The 23,607-nt window shown below is 62.4% G+C and overlaps 2 protein-coding genes across 12 annotated transcripts in view; one reads left to right on the forward strand and one right to left on the reverse strand.

Annotated features, from left to right (window-relative positions):
- Positions 1-1,761, reverse strand: part of TOM1L2 (target of myb1 like 2 membrane trafficking protein) — an 83,880-nt gene extending 82,119 nt beyond the window's left edge. For all 7 annotated transcript variants that reach the window (XM_057535725.1, XM_057535724.1, XM_057535723.1 and 4 more), the window contains exon 1: positions 1,621-1,761. In XM_057535725.1, the coding sequence (XP_057391708.1) occupies positions 1,621-1,672 (52 nt within the window). In that variant the 5' untranslated portion in view covers positions 1,673-1,761. The remainder of the gene's footprint in view (positions 1-1,620) is intronic.
- Positions 1,762-2,224: 463 nt separating this feature from the next.
- On the forward strand, positions 2,225-23,558 carry DRC3 (dynein regulatory complex subunit 3). 5 transcript variants are annotated; one of them, XR_009006274.1, is made up of 13 exons: positions 2,225-2,536; positions 3,789-3,950; positions 6,683-6,799; positions 9,049-9,215; positions 11,708-11,854; positions 14,431-14,550; positions 15,084-15,194; positions 16,226-16,402; positions 17,201-17,332; positions 18,954-19,024; positions 20,088-20,211; positions 21,329-21,457; positions 23,074-23,199. XR_009006274.1 is itself a non-coding variant. In XM_057535706.1 (13 exons), the coding sequence occupies exons 2-13, from the start codon at positions 3,794-3,796 to the stop codon at positions 23,484-23,486; spliced, it is 1,569 nt and encodes a 522-aa protein (XP_057391689.1). In that variant the 5' UTR covers positions 2,225-2,536; positions 3,789-3,793; the 3' UTR covers positions 23,487-23,558. The 5 variants fall into 5 exon arrangements, 3 of the variants coding, with proteins under 3 accessions (XP_057391689.1, XP_057391690.1, XP_057391691.1); XR_009006275.1 differs by lacking the exon at positions 23,074-23,199 and adding an exon at positions 22,311-23,064; XM_057535706.1 differs by lacking the exon at positions 21,329-21,457 and adding an exon at positions 23,373-23,558 and having other exon boundaries at positions 23,074-23,205.
- Positions 23,559-23,607: the final 49 nt, after the last annotated feature.

Below are 23,607 nucleotides of genomic sequence, written 5' to 3' on the forward strand. Positions count from 1 at the left end.
TTCTGCATCCCCCTCCCTCCCGCCAACCCCCGGCACATACTTTTAAAAGAACACTAACAACACTAAATGTCGTGAGAGTCACTTTTACACTGTCACAACAGCACAGAAGACACATTAGAAACTCACTCTGGCCTCTAATCATTTATCTGAACCGAGCTGTGAAATTACCGAGGTCTTGCCTGCTGGCTAACTGGCAATGAGGAGGCTCCTTCCTCTTCATGGTCAAGTGTTTTGTCCACGGGACGGTGGACGCGGGGCCTGTTCACAGATGGGCCCGCTGCCCCACACAGCCTCTCCAGGGTGGGGATGAATCAATCTCCGCCCCCCACCAAGCAAACTAAGGCTCAGAAGGGCTGCACAATTTTCTCGGGTCCCACAGTTGAATTGGGCAAAGCAAAATTCAACTCAGGTCTTCCTGAGAGAAGCATGCTCTTTCCTCTTGCTATATACCTGTACATCCCTTACGTTTGTATGTTTTAAAGTCCCCTTTAACTTACACCCCTCATCAACTACCTTGGCATTTCAAAGGTAGTAACAGAGCCTCCTACGGTAAAGGAGACAGAAAAGAAAAAGAAAAAAAATTCCCCAAGTTTACTGGCTCCCTCTCATAGCTGACTGGAATTCAATACCCAACTGAGAAATGAGTTTCTGGAACATGGATGCAGTGAAAGAGCAGCTGAGGAAGAAGAACGGGGGTGGGAACCTCGAGAAAGGTGGGGAAACACTCTCCAGGGCCCAGGGCCCAGGGCCCAGGGCCCATGACCCCTTATCAGAGACCCTACACCACAGAGAAAAGAAAGGCTCCCAAATGCCAGTTAGCCAACGGGAGAGGCCTCAATAATTTCACAGGCCCCACTAAGGGCTGAAAAGTAAGCTGTAAATGTATAAGTAAAGCGAGAAATAAATCACTACAGCCTAATCCAGCCAGGCCCATAAGGACTCCAAAGGTCCGTGCTCATGAAAGACATTTCACCAGTCCTTCCACCAACCAGGAAGAACCCAGTTTTAAAAGAAACCAATCAACATTCTAGACTGATCACACTTCGCATGAGCGCCCACCTTGGGTGAAAAGGCAAGTTGCTTTTCCAGTAAGGAAATTCCATAGGGCGGGCCCTCTGGTGGTCCTTCCCCTGCACCTCGGGCTTTCCTCGCCCGGGACGCTGGTCATCCCGGGCGCCCAGAGCCCCCCATAGGATTAGGACTGCCGAGTAACCCTCTATCTGCCACCGAAGGGTTCACCGCTGGCAGACTCAAGAGCGCAGGGAAGTGACAGTCACCGTGCAGACAGGAGGACCACGGACATCAGGACCCCGCCTCTGACAGACGGAACTCCAGACCCGACAGGGCAGCGACTCGCACAAGGTCACGAAGAGAGTCGGCGGCAAGGCTCCCCGGCCGGGCTCCCGTCGTTAGACGGCACGGCGGCCCCCGGCCCCGACAGCCTCCCCAGGAGCGCGCCCGGCCTCCCGCTCCCCGCCGAGGGCGGCTCCGCCGGGCGGGCCCGGGGCAGGGAGCCCGCTGGGAAAGCGGCGGCCGGGCCGGGGCGGAGGACTGGGCCCCGCCGCGCAGGGACGCGCGGAGCACCGCCCAGGCCTTGGGGCGCCGCCGTGGGGGCCTTACCGAGGCACTGCCCCACCGGCGTGCTGAACGGGTTCCCCAGGAGGAACTCCATCTTGGGCGGACGGCTCGGCAGCGGCCCGCGCGCGTCAGCCGCCGGCTCTCCGCGTCCCCCGCGGCGCTCCCTGCCTGACTGACACTTGCCCCGGCCCCACCCTCAGGAAAGCCGGTGTCCGCCCCTAGCCCCGCCCCTCCGGCCTCTATTGGGCGACGGCTGCCCTGCCCTCTTCCGATTGGCCCCCACAGCTCCTTCCGCGAAGTCACGCCCATCCCCGCGGCGTCCGATTGGGCGGGGCGGTGACCTAGGTCACAGGAATCTCCGTCACCCCCCCCAGCCCGCCTCCCAACGCGAGTCTGTGTATTTTGATTCATTTATATATTGGTCAATCCAGGGAGTCCTTAATGTTATTGGACAAGAGTCCAGTCAGTCACTCAAGAGGGGGACCGGGGATGGGCAAAGCTAGTAAGTTCCCCGCCCATAGAAAGTGCTGAGTGGACAAGCATTTGTTTTCTCTACGGCTAATTGGTTCTGGGAGACTTTCCCCGCCCAGAAATGTGATCACGTGGTCGTCAACTTTAACCCAGGATGTCTACTCCCTGACTTCCCCCTAGCAAAGGAGTGCGGCGCTTGGTTCCCCTAGCAACCGGGCTCAGCGAGGAGGTGCCGGCTGCGTACAGTGCCGGCGACTCTGAGAGCCCGGGGCCGAGAGGCTGCAGGAGGACTTGACCTTTTCCCGGAGGAGCCCGCCGGCCGCCCCACCTGGAGGAGAGCGCGCAGGCCCCTGGCATCCCCTCCCGGCCGCACGCCGATCAGGGCCGTCAGGCCTTGTGGGGAGAGAAGCTGAGGAAGCCTTCCCTTCGGGCGCATGCCCCAGAGAGACCTTTGAGGTCCCACCCCCGGCCTCCGGGCCAGAGAGAGGTACCCGGCCCACCGTTAGATGCTTCTTCAGGAGGGCATTACTGACCCTCTGTACGACCTCTCAACTGCCGCTAACTTGTTCCTCTTCCTTAGACCTAGACTTCCTCTTGGTGAAGGGTTTTGGCTTGGAAGGTGGATGCCCGGGTCCATGTCTGTCCCTTGTCAGCAGCTCCCTTCCCAGGCCTCAGTTTCCCTGTCTGGAAAATCAGGGCATTAGGGCTCCCTTCTCTAATGGCTCTCAGAGCTGACCTGTAATTTGATCATGAACGTGCTCTAGCTCGCAGTGAGCACTCAGTAAAGGGTGGGGTTTCTCTTATTAATTCACGGCCAATAGGCGCTCTATTTTCCAGGTCCAGTTGATCCCAAGGTCTTGTTTCACAGGACAATTCAGGATCTGTTTCTCTGTGAGGAGGTGTAAGGTTCTCTGCTGCTTTCCCCGCCCACCACAACACTATTGTCAGGCAAGTCAGCAGCCACCGGGGCTGGGTGGTGGTGAATTACTGATAAAACCCCCTTGGGAAGGAGTGTTGGGGTTTTGGCCCCAACCCCGAACAGCTGTGGGAAACAGTGTGAACTGTGAGAATGACCCACAGTGTGCCTGGGCACAGTTGAGTCGTGATTAGGAAAATGGGCTCTGGGGGCCTGTCCTCCTGCCTCTGCCGCGTACTAGATGTATCCACGTGGGCATGTAACGTGACCTTTCTAACCTGCTTCCATTTTCTTACCTGAAAACTGCGGAGAATCAGTCCTTCATGTAAATTAAGTTCCTAGAGGTCTCTAAAATCCACATCTTACCTCCACCCCCGTCACCTCTCGCCTCACAACTCTTGCTGTTCTTGGTACTACAAGCCAGAATGAGCTTCTTAAAATTAAAGTCTGATCACGTCCCTGCCCTTAGTCAGCCCCAGGAGCTTCCCGGGGATCCTAGGATAACCACCACACTCCTGCAGGCCTCTCCAGCCCTGCATCGCTTCAGCCACAGTGGAACCTGTCTCCTCCTCTCCCACCTCAGGACCCTCACCACGCAGACCCCTTTTCCTTCTTTCCTGCTCGTCCTCCAGGTCTCAGCGGGGTCTCCCCTGGCCAGCACAGGTCCCTGCATGTATGCTGTCACTCCCCTACACCTACAAACTTGTCATGGTTTGTAATTAAAGATTTGTATAATTGTCTGATTCAGGTCTGAAACAGAGATAAGGAGATCAGTTTTATTCACAGCGTGTAGCGGCTACTCATTACACGTGGTGTTTTCCAGAGAGGATGAACCGGCTGTGCGACATGGAGCCCAGGGTGATGGATGATGAGATGCTCAAGCTGGCCGTTGGGGAGCAGGGCCCGCGAGACGAGGCCGGGCAGCTGGCCAAGCAGGAGGGCATCCTTTTCAAGGACGTCCTGTCCCTGCAGCTGGACTTCCAGAGTGCGTATCCTGGGTGGGCGGGGCGGGGCGGGGCGGGCGCAGGGGGCCCCGATTCCATGCGTGGTCCGCCGTCCGCGGTTGCACTCGGGCTGCCTGCGTCAGAAGGCATGGGACCAGCACGGGCGGTTTTAAAGCCTGATGCCGAGCATGGGTAGCACCAGAACAGCCACAACACTCCCAGTTCTGAATAAGAACAAAACAAGGTAACATCCTCCCGTTCCAAGTCTTAAGTGAGCCCCAAAGGCCGCGCTGGTCCCCAAAGGTGGGGGGGACCTAGGAGGGTGGTCTGCGTGGCCAGGAAGGTGCGGGGTCAGGGGAGGACCACGTGCTGGGGGAGCAGCTTCAGAGGAGGGACTGGAAACAGAAGGGGGGCATCCCCTCCGGAGCACAGGACAGCCTGGGGGAGATGTGGCTCGGGACCAGGCAGGTCCTCAGGACCCCACCTGTGAACCGGCGTGACTGGAATCCGTGTCTCAGGCGCTGGTTGGGAGGACGAGACCAGACAGCACAGGCCCGGTGCCCGGCTCACTAAAGGAGGCCAGCGAGTCGGGCAGAGGGTGTAGGTGAGGAAGCAGGACGGATGGGCGGGGGTCCCATGACCCCTCATGTCCGGCGCGGGCTGGTCACAGCAGAGGGACCGGGCTGATTCACTTTCCTGCTGTGTCCTGGGCCTCCACGCTGGCCTGCCGGGTCACCCAGTTGACCACGAGGAGTTACTGAGTCAGCCCGGGGATGTGGTGCGCACGGCAGGCCCGGCCCGGCCTCATGGAGCCCGCAGGCTGCCCAGAGCAGGGGGGCCCCCCGAGGCTCTCAGCGGGAAAGGGCTAAAGGGAAGGCGGAGTGGTCTTCAGACCTCCTTCTGCGGCCCCTCCCCCACTACGTAGCAGATGCCTGTCTCGGGCAGGGCGCTGCTCTGCGCACCAGGGACTCGTGGAGCTGACCTTCGAGGGAGGGGGACACGTGTGCTGTTGAGAGAAGTAGAGCCAAGAGAGGAGAGAAGGGGGGTGGGGTGCAGTGTGGTCGGGCGGGCAGGGGCCTCAGCACAGAGGTGACAGGTGAGCCAAGACACGGAGGAGGTGAGGCTGGGATCCACATGGAGCCCCGGGCAAATCGGTCGAGGCAGAGGGAACAGCCAGTGCCAAGGCCCTTGGGCAGGCGCACCTGTGCGGACGCAGGTCAGAGGTCGGGCGGGGATCAGCTAGCATCAGCCTCGGGGGCGAGAGAAGGTATCTGGCTTTGAGTGCGTGAGGCAGGAGCCCAGGGAGGTCCTGAGCAGAGGAGGGACAGGGGGCCATGACAACAGGCTGCACCAAGCCGGTGGCAGCAGAGGCAGATCCCGTGTCTATGTTGAAGATTGAATGGGCTTTTTGGGCAGCCTTGTCATGCTGTCAAATACATCTGGCTCTTTCGTGTCGTTCTGGCTTTTCCACGCGAACTGCTGATGCCTAGAGAAGAGCCAGCACACAGGTGCGCCAGGCAGGGTGCCCAGGAGTGAGGGAGCCACCCAGGGCTGGTGTCTGCAGGGTCAACCACACCCAAAGCCATAGGTCTAAGGCCAGGGCCAGAGAAGGAAAATCCAGACCAGGAGATCCAGGGGCGGGGCTGGGCCCTGCCCCAGAAACACAGGTGGGGCTGGTATCATTCCAGGAAATGCGGCCACAGAGCTGGGGAAGAGACTCCATCCCAGCCGGCCCTGGGGACCAGGAGGGACAGGGCCCTGGGTCAGAGAAATGCTGCCCACCGCCCCCACACCGAGACCCAGCTTGGGGTGGGCAGCTGGGAGGGGCGCCTGCCCGTCTGAATAAATATTGAAACGGCTGCCCGGAATATGTGACTATTAAGGGCTTTTTTTTTTTTTTTTTTTTTACTCCTTTCACTTCTATATTATTTCAGTTCTTTTAATGAGCATATTCTAACTTTATGTTTTGGGAATCATTACAGAAGCAAACATAGAAAAAGGGGCATGTAAACAACAGCTCTCTGTGGTTTCTAAGAGAACCGGGGACAAGGTCAGGCCTCTAGAGTTTTACACACACAGTGTGTGCTTGTCACACTAAGCGTTACTTAGAACTCTTGGCAGCCGTGGCAGAGACCAAGCTCCGCCTGGCTCAGGAGCAAGGGGTTGGGTCGGCTGCCTGACCAGGGGGTGGTCTTCAGCGGCCGTGGAGTCAGGCACTTCAGTGACGTCAGGAGCTGCCTCTGGGGGGCGATTCATCCCCTCCCCATATATGGACATTTGGGGCCTCATCCTCGGGCACTCGCACAGCGTGTGATTCCAGGTGGAGACATTGCAGGGTCAGGGGGCACAGACATTAACTATTTCCGTCCATGTGGCCAGAGCACCCTCCAAACGGCTCCACTAGTTGACTGGCCACCCCTGCAGCCTCAGTTCTATTTGTCACCCCGGGGGGCCCTGCCCGTGCCCCGTGTCCTGAGCCCAGGTGTTCCGAGGGGGAGCCCTGTGAGTCCCCGCGCTGGAGGGCCCGCCCCCCTCCACCCTGCGTGGGCCCACCCGGCCCTGTGGTGGCCCCGGACGGCAGCACCAACAGGGACCCCGAGCTCCGCGGAGCTGGGCCCACACCTCCAGGGCTCCCTGCGCTCCGGGGAAGGCAGCGGGGCTCTGGGGCCTCTCCCACGGTCAGCATCAGTCATCCGGCCCCCAAGACGCTGGAACTATACCCTAACCCTGACCCGGGCCGGAACCAGCCAAAGAGCGTCCAATGTCGTTTCAGACATCCTCCGCATCGACAGCCTCTGGCAGTTTGAGAACCTGCGGAAGCTGCAGCTGGACAACAACGTCATCGAGAAGATCGAGGGCCTGGAGAACCTCACACACCTGGTCTGGCTGGGTGAGGCCCCCGCGCGTCCCCCAGCCCGTGGTGACGCCTCCCGAGGCTGCCCCCAGGTGAACTTCCCTGCCAGCCCCGGGGCGGCCCCGGTGCAGCAGGAGCTCCATCTGCTGGGCCTGCGCTGGGCAAAGCTCAGCACGTATGTGCTTGGACACCGCAGGGCAGAACGTCTGCCCCAGCTGTCAGACCTCCCAGTCCGGGAGGGCTCATGGCAGCAGCCTGGACTCCGTCTAGGTACTCTAGACTCAGGCTGACAGATAACTGAGGGCCCTGCTATTTGGGGGGCCCAGATCAAACCAGAACTAACCACCCCCGTGCTAGCGTGCGCTGAGCACTTTCTACCTGCTAGGCACGGCCCATGCGCTTTCCGTGGGAGGCCTCCTAACCGCACAGCAACCCCACTGTAGACGGGAGCAAACTGAGGTCACAGCGAGCAGGGGGCTCGCCTGACTCCAGGCGTCCGGCCCTCACTGCCAAGGCGGCAGGGGCTTTGCTGAACTGCGTCCACCTGCCGGCCTCGGGCGGCATCCTCACGTCTGGCAGCGGGCACCTAACGAGGGGCGGGGCTGGCTGGGAGCTCCCGAGCCCACTGAGAGGGCTTCTTTGGCCCTCCCAGCTACCCTAGGGGCTCCAGAGGCCGGGGCACTGCCCAGAGCTCCATGACCAAGACGCAGCAGAGCTGGGACGAGACCCACTCCTGTCTGATCCCAAAGCCACGTCCCCTCCATCCTGTCAGGCTGCTTCCCAATACAGGCAACCTGGGGCATCGAGGTCCCTCCCAACTTGCAGGACACTCAGCTGTGGTTGTGAGGATGGCCGCCAGACCACAGCAATCCCCCCGGGGCAGGATTACCGTGTCATCTCACGGGTGCAGAGGCTGAGGGGCTGGTGGACTTGGAGCTGCATGTACCGGCAGCAGAGCAGACCAGAGCCAGGTCTCCTGACTGCCGGGCCCAGGTCTCGCCCAGACAAGCCCTCCCGGCAGCCCAGCACCCGTTAATGCTGAGTCCCGGGCTCGGCGGCCCACCTGCACCACCAGGAGATGGAGGAGGAGAGGGGGCGGGTCAGCCTAGACCCTGAGCCTCACCCCCTCTGAAGGCCCCGCTTTTAGGCAAGAGCTCCCAGGCCCTGCAGTCTCGCAGACATAAAACAAGGGTCACGGGTCCCCATGAGATGCCCCTGTGATGCCCAGTGTTCTGTGGGGGGGGGGGGGGGCGAGAGAGCCAGAGGGGAAAGTTCTGGCAAGAGGTCAGGCTACCCCCTCAGAGAGTCAGAAGCCTGCCTTTGTCCAGCCACGTGCACTGCCCCCACCTGCAAGCACAGGCCCGGCTGGTGGCCCGGTCAGCTGTCCCGGCGCTGGGGGTGAGCGGGAGCCGGCTGGCACTGCCCCCAGAAGCTGACTGTCCACATCTTGTCCCAGCTTTACACTCAGGCCCGTCCTGTTGGTAGCTTGAAATTGGCCACAGTGGGAGTATTTACACCACCGAAGTCAGCAAGCGCTACAGATCAGGGCTGCCCGCGCCTACCCCCTTGTTAAACGTTTACCAGCACGCCTGCAAAGAGCAGAGCCCGGCTGCAGGCGCGAAAGGAAGCAGGCTGACCCGGTTCAGGTCCCGCTCTGCCAACGTGCTAGCCGGTTCTGTACACGTTACCTCTGCCCTCTGCACCCTACCTTCCTTACGTGCTCTTGATCTTGAGCACGTGACCACCAGGCCCCTTTGAACCTTGGCCCCCTCAGCCCTAAGATGCAGGCGATGACAAACGAGGAAACGCCCGGGGAGGGCCTGGTGTAGGGAGAGTGTCCCGGGTGAGCGTCCCCTGAGGCGCCAGGGAGGCCAAACCGACTTCCTGAGTCCCCTTTACACATGAGGGCTTTAGCTGAAGCTCTTGAAAAGTTCCCAGTTTGGGCCTCTGGGCCATCGGTGTTCAAGGACACCAACCCCAACCAAACCCCCAAACCCGTGGTGGCGAAAAAGCAGTTTTATTCCCAAAGACAAGAAACTTGGGCTAGAGGGGGTCCTGAGGTCTCAGCCGGGGCTGGGCCTGGAGTTTGGGGCAGCCCGGCCCGCACGGGTCTCCCCCACCCCAAGGTGCGCTGCCCCGACCCACCAGGGAGTTTCCATCCCAGAATGAGGGCCGCACAGACGCGAGCCTTTGCCCGAGTCCGGGGCCGGGAAGGTGGCAGCAGAGCTGGGGGGGCGGGGGGGTTGGTTTCAGGACGGTCACCCTAACCCAGAGCCGTCCTCCAGACCTGTCCTTCAACAACATTGAGGCCATCGAGGGGCTGGACACGCTGGTGAACCTGGAGGACCTGAGCCTGTTCAACAACCGGATCTCCAAGATCGACTCGCTGGACGCGCTGGCCAAGCTGCAGGTGCTGTCGCTGGGCAACAACCAGATCGGCAACATGATGAACGTGAGTGAGGGCACCGGGGGGCGGGGGGACCGCTGGCTGAGCCTCCGACCTTCCCCTTGTCCCAGAAAAGCCAGAATTCCAGACTCGATGACGTTCACACACCAGCTTAGCCCACGAGAGCCCACGTGTGGGTCCGTTTGTGCCCCTGTCCCGGTGGGATCTTTCCTTCCCTGCCCCCACACTCACCCAGCAGACATTTGCTGGGGTGGGGACCCCTCGGCCGTGGGGCGTCTGGCTCGTGCTCACTGGGGACAGAGGCCAACAACAGCCCCGGGTCACTGGAAGGGTCGGGGTGTGGGTGCAGGGCGGTGCCCAGGGCCAGGCAACAGAGCGGCGGAGGAGAGCCGTGGTGGGCTCTACGCTATGTGTGCCCAGGGCAGGCCTGTGTTTCAGAGGGAACACCCCCTCACCCCCGCATGAATGAGTGCAGCAGGAATGGAGGTTTGCCTGCGGACCGGAGAGGCTCCCCCTGCCAGCACTCCCTGTGAGCTGGCAGCAGGGCCGGGGCAGGGCCCTGGGTGCCGCTGGGTGACCCCGGGGCAACCGGAGCCGCCGTGCAGGTGCGTGACAGACACTGCTGCCGTGCATGATGGGGGCTCCGTGCCGCTGGGCGGGCGTCCAGAAGTGAACACCTAAGGGCCGGGGCCCAAGCGTCAGCCCCAGTCCTGTCCCCGCGGCTGAGCCACGTCCCGGCGTTGACTCCCTCCCGGCCTTGCTGCAGGGTGGGGCTCGGGGTGAGAGCAGGGGGGAGACGGGCGCTGCAGCCGCGTCCATCGCAGCCACGGCCGAGGCCGGAGCAGGGGGCTGCGTGGAGGGGGCGGGCCCGCCTCTCGGCTCAGCTGCCCTTGGCATCGCCCTGGGCTGATGCTCCCCAGGGCTGGTCCAGCAGTGCAGGCCGCAGGCTTCCTCGTCCACAGCTAGCAGCACAGAGAGCAGGAGAAATCTCCCCCACGGTGCCCCTCGGTGTGACGGGCCCTCACCCACCGGACCAAGACCAGAGGGGTGGGCGGGCCAGGCGGTGTAGGTGAAAGGCCTGGGGCGGGTCAGGTGCCGGCTGCTCACCTGTGTCTGAGGGCCAGACCCCGGAGGCCGTGTGGTCTGGGAGGCTGTAAACCCAACCCACCTCTTGTCAGGGTTCAAGACCTGATTGCTCAGCTGCCCTCTGCCCTGCGGGACGGGGACACACAGGACAGCTGAGGGAGGTGTAAGTGGAGAGCTGAGGTTTAACGGGCTCCCGGCCGCCTGGCCTTGGGCCGGGGACTCAGCGCCCGGGGCCCGCGTGCCCATCTGTACGGGAGAGCGGTGGCCTGCGGGGCAGGCCGGTGTGAGGGCTGAGTCAGTTCGGGTTGAGCGGCTGCTACAGGACCGGGCACAGGAGAGCTCTGCAGGAAATGGTGCTTATTCAGGGATTTTCAGATTAAGGGCACACCCCAATAGCCCCAAATCTTGCTGGTGAAAACCTCTCTGAGTGTCTTGAGCTGTTCCTGTCTGGGTCGGTCCAGTACCCAGGGCCACACGTGAGCAGATCCCCTCTGACTTGTCGTCCCTCGGACACCGCAGAGTTTACTGGACGCGGGTCCAGGCCTGGGCGTGGAGGGGACACTGGCTCTCAGGCCATGCCCCGCCCCGCCGTGGACGCTTCATTCCCTCCCCTGGCCTTGCTGAGTTCCTGGTGCAGGACGCTCTTTCCTGCCTCAGGGCCTTTGCTTGTGCTGGTTTTGCTTCTGGGAATGCACTCGCCCCTGCTCTTCCCTGGCTGCTCCCTCAGGCCTCAGAGGCCTCAGTCCTAACTGAAAACCCCCCTGTCGTGGTCCCTAAGGCCCCTTCTCCACCCCCTCCCCCTCTGAGTTCTTCTAGCACTTACAACAAACAGCAATGATTCTACTTACTTTTAAAACATTCTTGTCCCCTGCCTTAGAGTGCCAGCTCTTGCTATAAGGGCTTTGTTCCCACTGTGTCCCTAAGGCCTGGCACGTGCCTGAGGCCTGGTAGGTGCTTAGTGATCTTTGTTGAACGAATAAACAAATGACAAAGACACTCCTTCAGGAAAGCACAGGAGATGCTGTCAGATGAGGTACTGGCATCTTGCTGACTTTCCCCCGGTTACTAACAACAGGAAGAATAAACGGCCGTCAGTGGACGTCCCACTAGCTGCCACCCAGTTGGTCCAGGCCAACTGTAAATCAGGTTCCATTGAATTTAAGAGCGCTGGGCCTTGCACAGCACTTTACAGCTGGAAAAGGCCGCCCGTTCTGAGAGCAGCAGCGATGGGCACAGCCAGGGCGTTACGGGAGCAGGTGGAGGCCCTCACAGCGTGTGGCATTTGGTCCTCTCGACACCTACGCACCACATCCCTGCACCCACCTTACAGAAGAGGAGATGGGGACCCAGGTCCACGGGTCCTGGGCAAAGCCCGTGGCTCCTCCCTCGTGGCTCCGCCCAGCGCGGGCAGAGGACGGAAGGAGGACACAGGCGACCCCCCCCCCCCCCAGATCATCTACCTGCGGCGGTTCAAGGACCTGCGGACGCTCAGCCTCTCGGGGAACCCGGTCGCCGAGGCCGAGGACTACAGGACGTGCATCTGTGCCTACCTCCCCGACCTGGTGTACCTGGACTTCCGGCGCATCGACGACCAAACGGTAGCTTGGCCCTCGTGCGTCCAGCTCCGCGGTCAGCGTGCAGGCCCCGGCGTCTGGGGAGGGGCGCGTCCACAGGAGGAGGGGAGAGCGGCCCTCCTCGAGGTGCCTTTACTGCCCCCGTCGCTGTCATGCCACCTCCCACCTCGAGGCCACTGTCTGTTTTTCTGGGTGAACAAGTCGGGGAACCAAGCGAGGGTGGGCGATTAGCGGGGTCAGCAGCTCAGGGCAGAGTCAGGACTCGCCTCCACGCCACGACCGCTCACGGTAGCGCCCTCCGAGCCGAGGGCACCGGCCCCAGAGAGAGGCCCCCAGGACCCCGCGGCCGGGGTGCTGAGTGGGGAGCTGGGCCCGGCGGTCTGGCAGCAGGGCCGGGAGGAAGCCCCCCTCCCCAGTCCACTGCCCGGCCTGGCCTGACCGCCCCTGCCTCTATCCCGCTCCCCTGCTGTGAGCTTCCCGCCCTTCGCAGCATGACGTTTGTAGGTGCTCTGCCCCCTGGAAAAAGAACCACGCCCGACACGAGGCCTCTGGCGGCAGGACCGGGATGTCCCTGCGTGCTGGGCGTGGGCGGTGGGGGGACAGGGACCTGCCCACCCCTCCCCCTGGGAGCTCTTCCTGGGAGAAAGGAGCCCGTGCCTGGGGGGGCCCTGAGGTGATGCAGGGCTCGGGGGGAGCCCAGCGGAAGCAGAGAGGGGGGCTGGCCCCCGGGTCTCGGTGCTGACGCTGCCGTCCTGGCTGCCACACCACCTGCCAAGCGTGGAGCCCTCCGCTCACGGGCGTCTTCCTGGGGGGTCCACGGAGAGCAGCCGGGGCGGGGTGCCCAGAGAGTTGCCCCTCCTCCGACCATGGCCTTCTCTTGTCCCAGAACAGGACAAGAATCTGAAATCTTGAATTCCAAGACTCTCAAGTCTTTTTTTTTTTTTTTTTTAATATTTATTTATTTATTTGGCTGCGCCGGGTCTTAGTTGCAGCACTTGGGATCTAGTTCCCTGACCAGGGATCGAACCCGGGCCCCCTGCGTTGGGAGCGCAGAGTGTTAACCGCTGGACCACCAGGGAAGTCCCAAGACTCTCAAGTCTTATTTTTTGCATTTAGACAATAATTTGAAAGGCAGCGTGGGCTCAAATGCTTGGAATAGGCCGAAGAGCTGCTGGGGTGTATTTCACTCATCATAAAACCATGCACAGAGATTTCCCTGGTGGCACAGTGGTTAAGACTCCGAGCTCCCAATGCAGGGGGCCCAGGTTCGATCCCTGGTCAGGGAACTAGATCCCACATGCATGTCGCAACCAAGAGTTTGCATGCCACAACTAAGGAGCCCATGTACCGCAGTTAAGGAGCCAGCACAACCAAATAAATAAATAAAATAAATATTTTTTAAAAACCCAAAAAACAAAAAGCAAAACATGCACAGCCGGACGCCGCACGGTTCCCGAGCCCCTCCCCAGCCAGTTTCTCCTCTTCCCCAGAAGATTCCACAGGGGGCAGGCCGCCCAGCCTGGCACCCCGTTGTGCTGCAGGAAGCAAAGCCCCCTTCCGCAGCTCAGAGGCTTTGCCTGGAAGCACCAAGATCAGTGATGAGGGAAAGGTGGTAAGAGCAGAGCCCCGCGAAGCAGGGGCACCTGGACCCCCGTCCATGCTGCTGCCCGTCCCCGGGCCAGCCCCAAGCCCCTCCCTCACCTGCTGGTGCAGCCAGGCTCGGGCAGCAGGACAGCCGGGCCCAGCCGAGGCCGACCAGGGCTGAGGGCAGGCTCCCGGGGTGCCTCCGCACTTCCATCGGGCCCAGGGCTGTGCCTGAAGGCTGGCGCAGCCCTGAGGAACGGTGGACAGTCCCAGCAGAGCACACGAACGGGTGGGGGCTGTGAGCTTGGGGGGCTTTCTGTGTTGTGGGGGGGAGACAGGCAGGAGGGCGACGCTGGGGTTCAGGGCTTGTCCTGCTGAGACGGAGGCCCGTGGAGAACCCTGTGGTTTTCAGCAGAGTTCAGGATGTGATGAGCATTCAGGGACCTGGAAGCTGGCATGGGGCTTACAGCGTAAGAGGGAGACGGCAGGGCGTGCAGGCCATGGTCCTGAGAGAGAGGAGGGGGCGGGGGTGGGGAGGAGCAGATACCGGAGCACAGAGGGTCGGCGGTGCTTGTACCTGAAGCCTTAGCACAGGCGATGTCACCTGGGGCTCCAGCAGCCCCCGGCGCAGGCGGGGATACGCAGGACGGGTGGAGGAGGGCCAGAGGTGGCAGGGCCCAGAGCCGAGGGCCGAGACCTCATGCCCAGGCCTGTGGCTCGGGTACCCACTGCACCTCTCCCTTGTGCAGCCCTACAAGGGGGCCAGAGCCTGGCCGGGGAGGCCTGGGGGAGCGGCCGAGTCTGCACTGGGCGCCTCCACCCCAGGGATGTCCCATGGACCCTCGGCCTGCCCGTGCTGCTTCCCCCACTGATCTCCCTGAGGCTCAGAATACTTGGCAAGGGCCGCGGGGAGGGGATCCCCGCCCACGCTGGAGAGGCCACGGCATGGCAGAGGCCAGCGGCTAGGAGGGACCCCACGACCCTGGTGACAATGCCACTTCGCGATCCTACAACAGAAAGAGCTGGCGGAGATGAAACACCAGTACAGCGTCGACGAGCTGAAGCACCGGGAGAGCCTGATGCAGGCCCGGCTGGAGGATGAGCGGGCCCGGCGGGAGGAGCTGGCGGAGCACGAGGTACGAGGCCACTGGTGGGAGGACCTGCTCCCCGCCCCCCCCGCCCAAGGATGCTGCCACCAGTCATGGGCCAGTGCCGTGGAGGTCAGCAGGGCCCAGGCCCCCAGAGCCTGTCCTTTGATTGAGAATAGCTGGTGCCCAGGGCCGCTGGGCTGCCAGAACCTCAGTCAGGGCAGCACGCTGACCTGCCCCTCCTCATCCCACGGCCCCCAGGCCCCCCTCCAGCACAAGGGCCGGGGACTCTCTGCCGGAACCATCTCTCAGAGCAGCCCCTGTCCTTAAGACCCCTGGCTGGTTCCTGGCAGGGGGTTGGGGGGGGGGGTGGGCAGCCAGAAAAGCTCATTCCTCTCCGTGTGCCTCTCCTCCGGCTGGACCAAGCTGGGCACCCTTCAGTTTTCTGCCTCTGGACCCCCGCCTGTGCCGGGCCCATTGCCTGCCCTTCCCCAGCCTGCCTTCCCGAGGGCTGGGCGCCCTTGGCCCCGGTGCCCAGCGTAGGGCCCTGCCCAGGGAGCCCACTGTGTCTCTGACCTCAGGCGGCCTTCGTGGAGCACCTGAACGGCCCCTTCCTGTTTGACAGCATGTACGCCGAGGACGTGGAGGGTAGCCAGCTGTCCCACCTGCCCGGCGTGGGCGAGCTCTTGCAGACATACCCTTCCGGGTCACGGCCGCCCCCAGGGCCTGGGCGTGGGAGTCCGGGGGGCTCCCCTTCCACTCTGGGCCTCAGGTGGCACACCCAGGGCCTCGAGAACCAGGTCGGCTGTGAGCGCAGGGACATGTGGGTATCTGGTCAGCAGGGCCCAGGCTGCCAGAGATGGAGGCTGGCTGACCGTGTCTGTGACTCTGACCCTCATTACCTTGTTTATGGGCTCCTGCTGTGCGCTTTGCATCCAGCATTTAAAACTGTTTCAACCACCCCATGTGGTTGGTGCTATACTGGACCCCAACTACCTTCTCGTAGTTGGGGAAGCTGAGCTTGGAGAGGGTGAATTGTCCAGGTTGCGCAGTTAGGAGCTGTGGGCTGAGCCTGCATCCCTTCCCCCAGAGGATGTGGTGGGCGCTTGTCATCGTGGCTGAGGGACTCGGGGTGGGCGCTGAGCAGAGACAGCGAGTCACAGAGAGAAACCCGCTCCTAAACCCCCACGGCTCAGGAGAGCGGGGAGGGGTCGGCTCTCCTCCCAGCCTGGCCCTCGGCTGCAGCCCCGCCTGACCTCAGCACCTAAGCGCCCCTCGTGTGGCAGGCGCTGCAGATGTGGAACCCTCAGCCCAGAGCAGTGAGGAGGCCACAGAAGCAGCTGCAGGGCCAGGCCTTGAACCTGGGGCTCTGTGCCCCGAGCCTGCGGCCCTGACCTCCGCAGCCTCCCTGTGCACCTGTGGCCGCCGAGCACAGAGACGGCCTGGACAGCAGGGCCCCAGAGACAGAAACACGCTGCTCAGCTCCCTGGCCGCTCCCCCGCCTCCGGGCTCCTGACCCCTTCAGGTCCCCCGGGGGTCTCTCCTCTGCTCTGTCGCCCCACCCCCACCACGCAGGACCCTCCCTGAATCCCTCAGGCTGAGGGTGGAGATGCCCAACCACCGATTCATACTCCAAATCCCAACTGCAGCTCTGCTACGGGAGCTGCTTCCACCCCCATGTGCGCCCCCCCCAGGCAGCCGTGAGCTTCCTTAACGGCCACTCACCTACAAGGACAAGTTCGTCATCATCTGCCTGAACATCTTCGAGTACGGCCTGAAGCAGCAGGAGAAGCGGAAGGCGGAGCTCGACACCTTCATGGGGTGTGTCCAGGAGGCCGTCCAGGAAAAGCAGGAGCAGGGCAAGCACAAGATCGCCAAGTTCGAGGAGAAGCACTTGCTGGTAGGCCCTGCCCCCAGCCCCTTCCCTCCTCCCGCTCCAGGTGCCCACCCGCCAGAGGCCCGGCCCCTCCACCGCTGATGACCCGAGACCCACAGGGCAAGCCGCTTGCTTTCAGGTCAGGCTTGATACAGGGAAGGAGCCTGATCTTCCTCCAGATGGGGTGGCCACGACCACAAACACCCTTCGCCCCCCAGTCACGCCTGGTCACTCCACTGACACTGCGTCTGCCGGCCGAGCCCCCAGGCCCCTCGTCAGTGAACGGCTGGTACTGGGTGCGGCTCGGACCCCCGCGTTCTCCAGCCCACGAGCACCTCTCATTGCAGACGGACCTGGCAGCTACTTGCACACGGGGTGCTGCGGGGGTCCAGCTGGCTTCCCCCAAGACAGGGCCCACTTTGTGTTCCAACCTCCCCCGCAGAGCCCCGCTGGGCTGGGAGTCAGCCCATTGTGAGCCAGGACCTCACAGACAGCACCCCATCCCCAGGCTTCATGAAGCTCAGGCTCTCTGCCCCTGCACTCGAGGAGACGGGAGTCACTTGAGGTCCCACGGTGACCCAGCCGGGTCCCAATTCAGGTCCACGTGACTCTGAAGCCATCGTTCCTTCCACGCCTAATAACTCACCAGCTGGTGGAGCCTCTGCTCTGACAGCCTCCGACGTGGAGGGGGTGGAGCTGACACTCGGACTTGGGCAGTCCGACCCCAGAATCCAAGTTCCGGCCCACAAAACCAAATTGCCGCCTGTCACTTCAGGAATTACACTTAATTGTGGATTCCTAAAGCACAGGTTTTGTTTCCAGAGTTTAAGCTCCATCCGAGACGAGTCTGAACTGACCAACTTCGAGATAAAGATGGCGGAGTACAGCGAGGACATCACCGAGCTGGCCAACGTGCTCATGACGCTGGAGATGCAGCTGGTGGAGCAGCTGGAGGTGAGGTGGGGCCCCGGGGACACGTGTGACGCGGCGGCCCTGCCCGGCTCCTGTGCGGGAACCTGGCGAGGGAGCACCTTCCCGGGGGCCACTCGGCGGGTCACACGAAAGCTTTCTGTGCTTCTGGTACTTTTCAGTCATTGAGATGACAAGTGGCCCTCGTGCAGCATGAGGGGTGAGCTTGCTCCTCTGGAATGGTCTCCCCGTCTAGGAAGAGTGCAAGACCTCGGCAGAGAGAGTCCTTTATTAGACCCAAGGGGCTGTCGAGGAACAAAATGGACCCGGCCCTTCACCCCCGACTCTGGGATAGAACGAAGGCTCCCGGCGCTGCAGCCGGTAGTCGCTGCATCTCGGGGCGAGCGAGGAGCCTAACGAAGTGCCGCTACGTGAAATCCGGGGCGGCCAGGCCGACCTGTGTGTCTACCAGGCAGCTGGCGGCCGAGGCCGCGGCCTGCAGAGCAGTGATGAGCGGAGCCTCCCGCGTGCTGCCGTGGCCCCCCAGCCAGCTCCTCCTCGATGCCTCCCTCGGCCAGGTTCCCAGCACACCGCGGAGCAGACGCTCGCTCCCTGCCGGGGAGGCTCCGGGCCGCAGAGCACGTCTGTGGGGCATCGGGAGGCTCAGGCAGCGAGCAGCTCCCAACCCTTCCGAGCAGGAGGACCCCCTTGTCAACATCCCGCAATTCACCAGAACCTGTGCTTGACTTACTAGCCGCCAAAAAGCTACTAAGTGGAGCCGTGCTTTTCAATGGCCCTATGTTTTTTCACTACAAGAGGGTTTACACACACTTGAAAAATGTATAATTAGCTCAGTCTGTAGACAGTCCTCGGATTCAGGCGCATTCCCTGTGCCGTCGACCCACCCTGCAGCCCCTCGAGTCTAGAGTAGGTCAGGGGCGTGACCCACGCTGTGGGCTCACTGGGTAGCAGCCCTCCCCAGGGCCTCTGGGTGAGGCCCGGGCGCCTTGCTCAGCACTAGATGCAGCAATACAGGGGTGCCCTCAGGGAGGGAGGTGGGAGCCTTGCAGGTGACAGGCCTGGGGTAACAGCCGGCATTCCCAAGGGTTTCCTCTCTGCCAGGCACCTTGCAAAGCATTTTGTGTGAAGAAACCCGTTTCTGCTTCACCACAACCTCGTGAGACACGTACTATGCGAAGGGAACCCATTTCATAGGTGGGAAGTTGAGGCCCAGGGAAGTTAACAACGTTCCGAGTTACAGCCAGTAGTGGAGCTGGCAGGCAGCCTGGCTCCTAGCGACCCTCCCGTTTCTCTGGGGGTGACGGAGGCAGATGCCACTGAGAACCCCAAGGACGGGGTGAGCTCTGTGTGTGCCTGTTGGTGGGGGGCTCCTGGCAGAGAGACCAGCACAGGCAAAGGCCTGGAGAAGGTGTCGCACTCAAGCCCCGGGGGGTGACCGAGGCAAAGTGGCTGGAGGGTGATGGCTGGGGGCAGCCGTCGGGAGAGAGGCAGGGTCGGCTCACAGTGCCACCTGGGGAAGGTCAGGTGGGTGGTCTTTACCCTCAAGGTCTGCGGTCACTCTCCGCTGAGTGGTAAGGAGCACTTTTGCTCTGGTGCAGTTCGGTGGAGTTCATGTCTAAATATGCATGTTCTTTATCATTTCCAGGAGACTATTAACATGTTTGAAAGGAACATCATCGACTTGGTGGGACTCTTTGTCGAAAACGTCCAAAGCCTATATCCTTTCCTTGATGCCCCTCTGCGGGGAGGCGCTGCAGGCCGCGGGGCTCTCAGGGCCCGCACCACTGCTCCCTGCCTGCAGGGGGCTGGGGGGAGGCGCCTGCACTTTAAACAAAAGGCAGAGAAGGGTACAGCTTCTTCACAGCTAGGCAGGATGCAACTAAGTGGGGTCCCTTCCAGGTGGCTCCCTGTGCGGTCACATGCCTGCCCCCTCCCACTGCCACCAAGGAAAACAGCCCACCTTCAAAGGATGGAGATTTGCCAACCACCTGGAATGTTCGAGGAGTATTTCCGGACCCTCAGCACAAAGGCGCCTTATGAGAGTAGAAGTCTGGATGCCCACTGGGCGGCTCCGCAGGCCGCTGCGTGCAGCACGAGTCCTGGCCCGTCTGCGCTCTAGTGAGTGACTTCACCAGGAGACCACACCCAGAATCCACCCTCCCCCGGTACTGCAGGTGCACACGCCCTGGGGGTGGGGCGACCTCTATGCTGAAGCCACTGACAAATACATCATCTACAAGGAGATGGGTTAAATGTCAGGTTAGGAACCAACATTGGGGGCACGCCTGACCTTTTGCCACCTGAACTCAGGGCCCTGAAGTCCACCCCAGTCCTGCCCTCCTGGGCCCACAGTCCCGCTGGGTGACAGAGCTATGGGAGCAGCCGATCGCGGGCCGGGGAAACTCCCTGAAGGAGGGTCCACTAAGTGAGGACCTGAGGGTGGGCCAGAGGGATGGGCTGGAAAGGTGGGGAGGGCGTCCCAGGCAGGCTCAGGAGGCAGCCTATGCAAAGGCCCAGAGGACGGGGAGAGGCGGTTCCAAGAGGAGGCCTTTAGGTCACAACGGAGTGTGAGCACCGCCAGCACAGCAGGGGCGGGCCGGGACTCCGGCTGCTGCGCTGCGGGCAGAAAGCGCTGGAGGGGAGCGGACCAGGAGGGACCCAGAGCGGGTGCGTGGCGGGCGAGTCGGAGGGCCCTGACGGCGGGGATGCACGGGGCCCAGCGCAGGGGAGGGCGCGCCCGGCCTGCTCCAGCCCGGCCTTGGCTTAACTCGCGCTGCACGATGGCTCAGTGCCGGGACCTGGAGAACCACCACCACGAGAAGCTCCTGGAGATCGCCATCAGCACCCTGGAGAAGATAGTCAAGGGCGAGCTGGACGAGGACCTGCCAGACGCCGTGCGTTCGGTGAGCGCGGGGGCGGGGCCGGGGCCGGTGGGCGGGGCGGCCCGGGCGCCAGGCAGACGCAGCCCCGCCCCGCGGCCCCCGTAAAGCCTGAAAAACCTGCCGGAGCCTCAGTCTCCTCATCTGCAAGAGGGGCGGTAGGCAGGCGAAATAGGCTAACAAGCAAAGCAGCTGGTGGGCACCCAGTGCAGCCCAGCTACAGAGGAGCTTGTGATAATTAAGTGCTTTCAACTTACCGAGAGGTTGCTTTCCCAAAGCTCATTTCTGTGGGGCTTCTGGCACCTTCTAAGAGAGGCAGCGACAAATAGAGGTTGAGGTCCGAGATTTCCCCGGAAGGTCGTCTCAGCCCCGAGTCTCTATGGCGGGAAGCACTGCTGGGGTCTCTGCCCGCTCGCGGGGCTCCAGGTCTCCTGCGCTGGGGGCCGGCAACAGGTGGGCTGCGTCTCTGCCAAGGGCACCCACTTTCCTTCCTTCACCATTCCCTGCCCCCCTCACCTCTCTCCTCCTCCGCGTTCCACCAAGGCAAGCTACCACCCCCCTTTGCGGGACCCTGGCGTTACTGCTCTTCTCCACGCAGCAGCCAGAGACCCTGGGACTCCTTCCCCCCAGTGAGTCCGGGAGCAAGGTCTCTGCCGCGCCCCGCCCCCTGACACACTCTTCCCCCAGGCCTCCGTGCACCCGGCTCCTCCCCGTCTTTCAGATCTCAGCTCACACCCAGCTCCTTGGAGAGGCCCCCCATCACCTTCCCAAAGGCCCACTGTCTCTCCGTCACAGCCGTTCATCCTTGTCAGAGCCGCTGTCACGGTTCCAAGCTATCGTGTTTGCGTCGACTTGCTTAGGTTACTCTTCACACTACATACAGGCCCCCGAGGAAGGCAGGAGTGGCCTCTTCCCCACCGCGCTCAGCCCCCCGCCCGGGGTGCCGGGTTCACCACGCCCTCACCACGCCCGCTGTCAGGTGCTGGCGGAGTCCCGCAGGCAGGGACCAGCAGTTCCGCCCCGCAGCCTCTGTCAGGGGCCGAGACAGTCGCCAGTGCAGCGGCAAGGTGGCAGGGCCTCCTCAAACACCCAGACACAGGGAGAGGTCACCTTCCCGAGCCTGAAGCAAGGCTGCCCCCAGGAGCCCACCCTGGAGCCGCCTGGCAGACCACCTAGCGGTCGTGGAGTTTTTGACGCAAGGCTCCGGGGTCTGTGACACCTCTCTGAGGACTGGGACACGCAGAAAAGGAGGCCCCGAAGTCAACGGGAGGTGAGCAGCCTGGGCGGGTGCTTCCAGGGTGGCTCTGTTCCCGCGGCCCCGGGACACCCAGGCTGCTGACTGGGTGGGGCCCGCACGGGCTTGGTTAACTCACCAAAGGACCCCGGAAAGTGGCTTTCCCACCCGGTCTACAGATGGGACAGCTGGGGAGACAGGGTCTCAGAGGAGTTCGGTAAACACCCAAGATGTGAGGACACCTCGTCTTGTGAGGACGGGTCTGGATTCAAACCTTAGTCTGAGATGCCGAGCCCGGGCACTGTGCCCTCACTGTAGACACAGTGGGCATTCTGGGTCTGCCTGTGGCCCCAGGCCCCAGGGTAATGGGGCTCTGCCTCTGGGCTAAGGGGCTGCCTTGGGCTCCCGGGCAGCACTGGTATCGGGTGCCACCCTGGAGGCCTCACGGGGCAGCCGGCCGAGCCCGCTGGACACCCCTCCCTCTGCGGGCCCATCAGCTCTGTCCTTTAGGAACACCTGTAGCAGGAGATGCTACACCGTCTCCTTATGTTTAAGCAACAAAACGTGGGGTAGCAAGCCCTGACTGTAAAGCGGAATAGTCACAAGGAGCTGACAGGGACTGAGGGCCTCCCGAGGGCCAGCTGCCTCAGCAGCTCTGGACGTGTATTTGCCCTTTTCATCTCGAAGCTGACACAGTGAGATAGGTGCCAGTGTGGTTCCCTTTCACAGGCGAGGAAACCGAGGCTCAGAGATGACAGGGAGCGTGTGGGTGGTGGACCCGGCAGGACAGGGGCTTTCAGACGAGGCCCTCGGCGATAGAAGTCTGGTTTCTGTTTCTAACCATCAGTGAGCCTATTAGTAACAGGGTCTCAGAACACTCTTTTTGCAGAGACGCTAACATTTCAAAATCCATAGACTGTATTCTGGAGATCGTTAGGTTAACCACCCCGGAAGGAGAGACAAACCCACGTGTACACACCCGCCCACGCCCTCTCTACATCGCAGAGCTTTCAGGTCCCTTGCCGTCGCTGGTGACATGAAGCGCCTCCGCTTAAAGCTGAAGCAGCCGCCAGTGAAGGCCTCCCCACTCTGGGAAGTGACCACGTGGACCCGCAGCCGTGCCGGGCACACGTGGCCTGTTCACGTGTGAACACCTGGAACCGGCTGGGCCTGGCGGGGGCCGCGTCCCACAGCGTCGTCCACGGCGGGGAAGCGGGTGGGAACAAGGCAGGAGCCCAGATGGGACCCCAGGTCCGACTGGGTTGACGTGAGGGGCAGCAGAGACCCATCGGTTTATGGGACTTCTGTCCTCAGAGGAGCCCTGTGCCCCTTGGCCGGCCTCGTGCTGCCCACCTGACGGGCAAGTTTCAGGCAAGTCAGACTGGAGAACCTTGGTGAGGTGGCCGGGGCGGCCCTGCCTTCTCTTGGGGAGGGCACGCTCCCCACAGGGACTGCCCCGCCGCCCAGGGGCCCTTTCCGGTCACTGGTGCCGCCGGGCCGACGGCGTGGTCACCCGAGACGGGCCCGAGGAAGCAGGATGCGGGCTGGGCGCCGCCTCCACCTGTGGGGAGCTGGGCCCCGTCCCCTCTGGCTCCAGCGCCTCTGCGCTCGGGGCGGGTCCAGGCCCTCACCTGCTCCTCCTTGCTCCCCAGCTCTTTGTCGACAAGGACACGATCGTTAACGCGGTCGGGGCCTCACACGACATCCACCTCCTGAAGATCGACAATCGGGAGGACGAGCTGGTGACCAGGGTCAACTCCTGGTGCGCACACCTGGTGGACAAGGTGAGCGCGGCCAAAGGCAGGCGTCTCCCGGCAGCAGGACCCCACGCTGGAGGCCCGCCACCCGCCCCGGGGCAGACGCACACGCGGGGCTGGAGCAGGGAGGAACGGAGTCAGGAAGGCAGGCTCACGATCCCCGCCTGACAGGCTGGCCGCCGTCTGCCCCTCAGATTCACAAGGACGAGATCATGAGGAACCGCAGGCGCGTGAAGGAGATCAACCAGTACATCGACCACGTGCAGAGCGAGCTGGACAGCCTGGAGTGCAGCGACCTCCTGGACTAGGGCTGCAGCCCAGCCCTCCCCCCTCCCCCCGACCTTCACAGGTAGAGAGAAATAAAGGACTTTGGTTACTTTTCTCCATCCTGTGTCCACGTCTGAGCAGTTGGTGTCTTCTGAGAGCGAC

The sequence above is a fragment of the Balaenoptera acutorostrata genome, chromosome 20, assembly GCF_949987535.1.
Source record: "Balaenoptera acutorostrata chromosome 20, mBalAcu1.1, whole genome shotgun sequence".
NCBI classification, from domain to species: Eukaryota; Metazoa; Chordata; class Mammalia; order Artiodactyla; family Balaenopteridae; genus Balaenoptera; species Balaenoptera acutorostrata.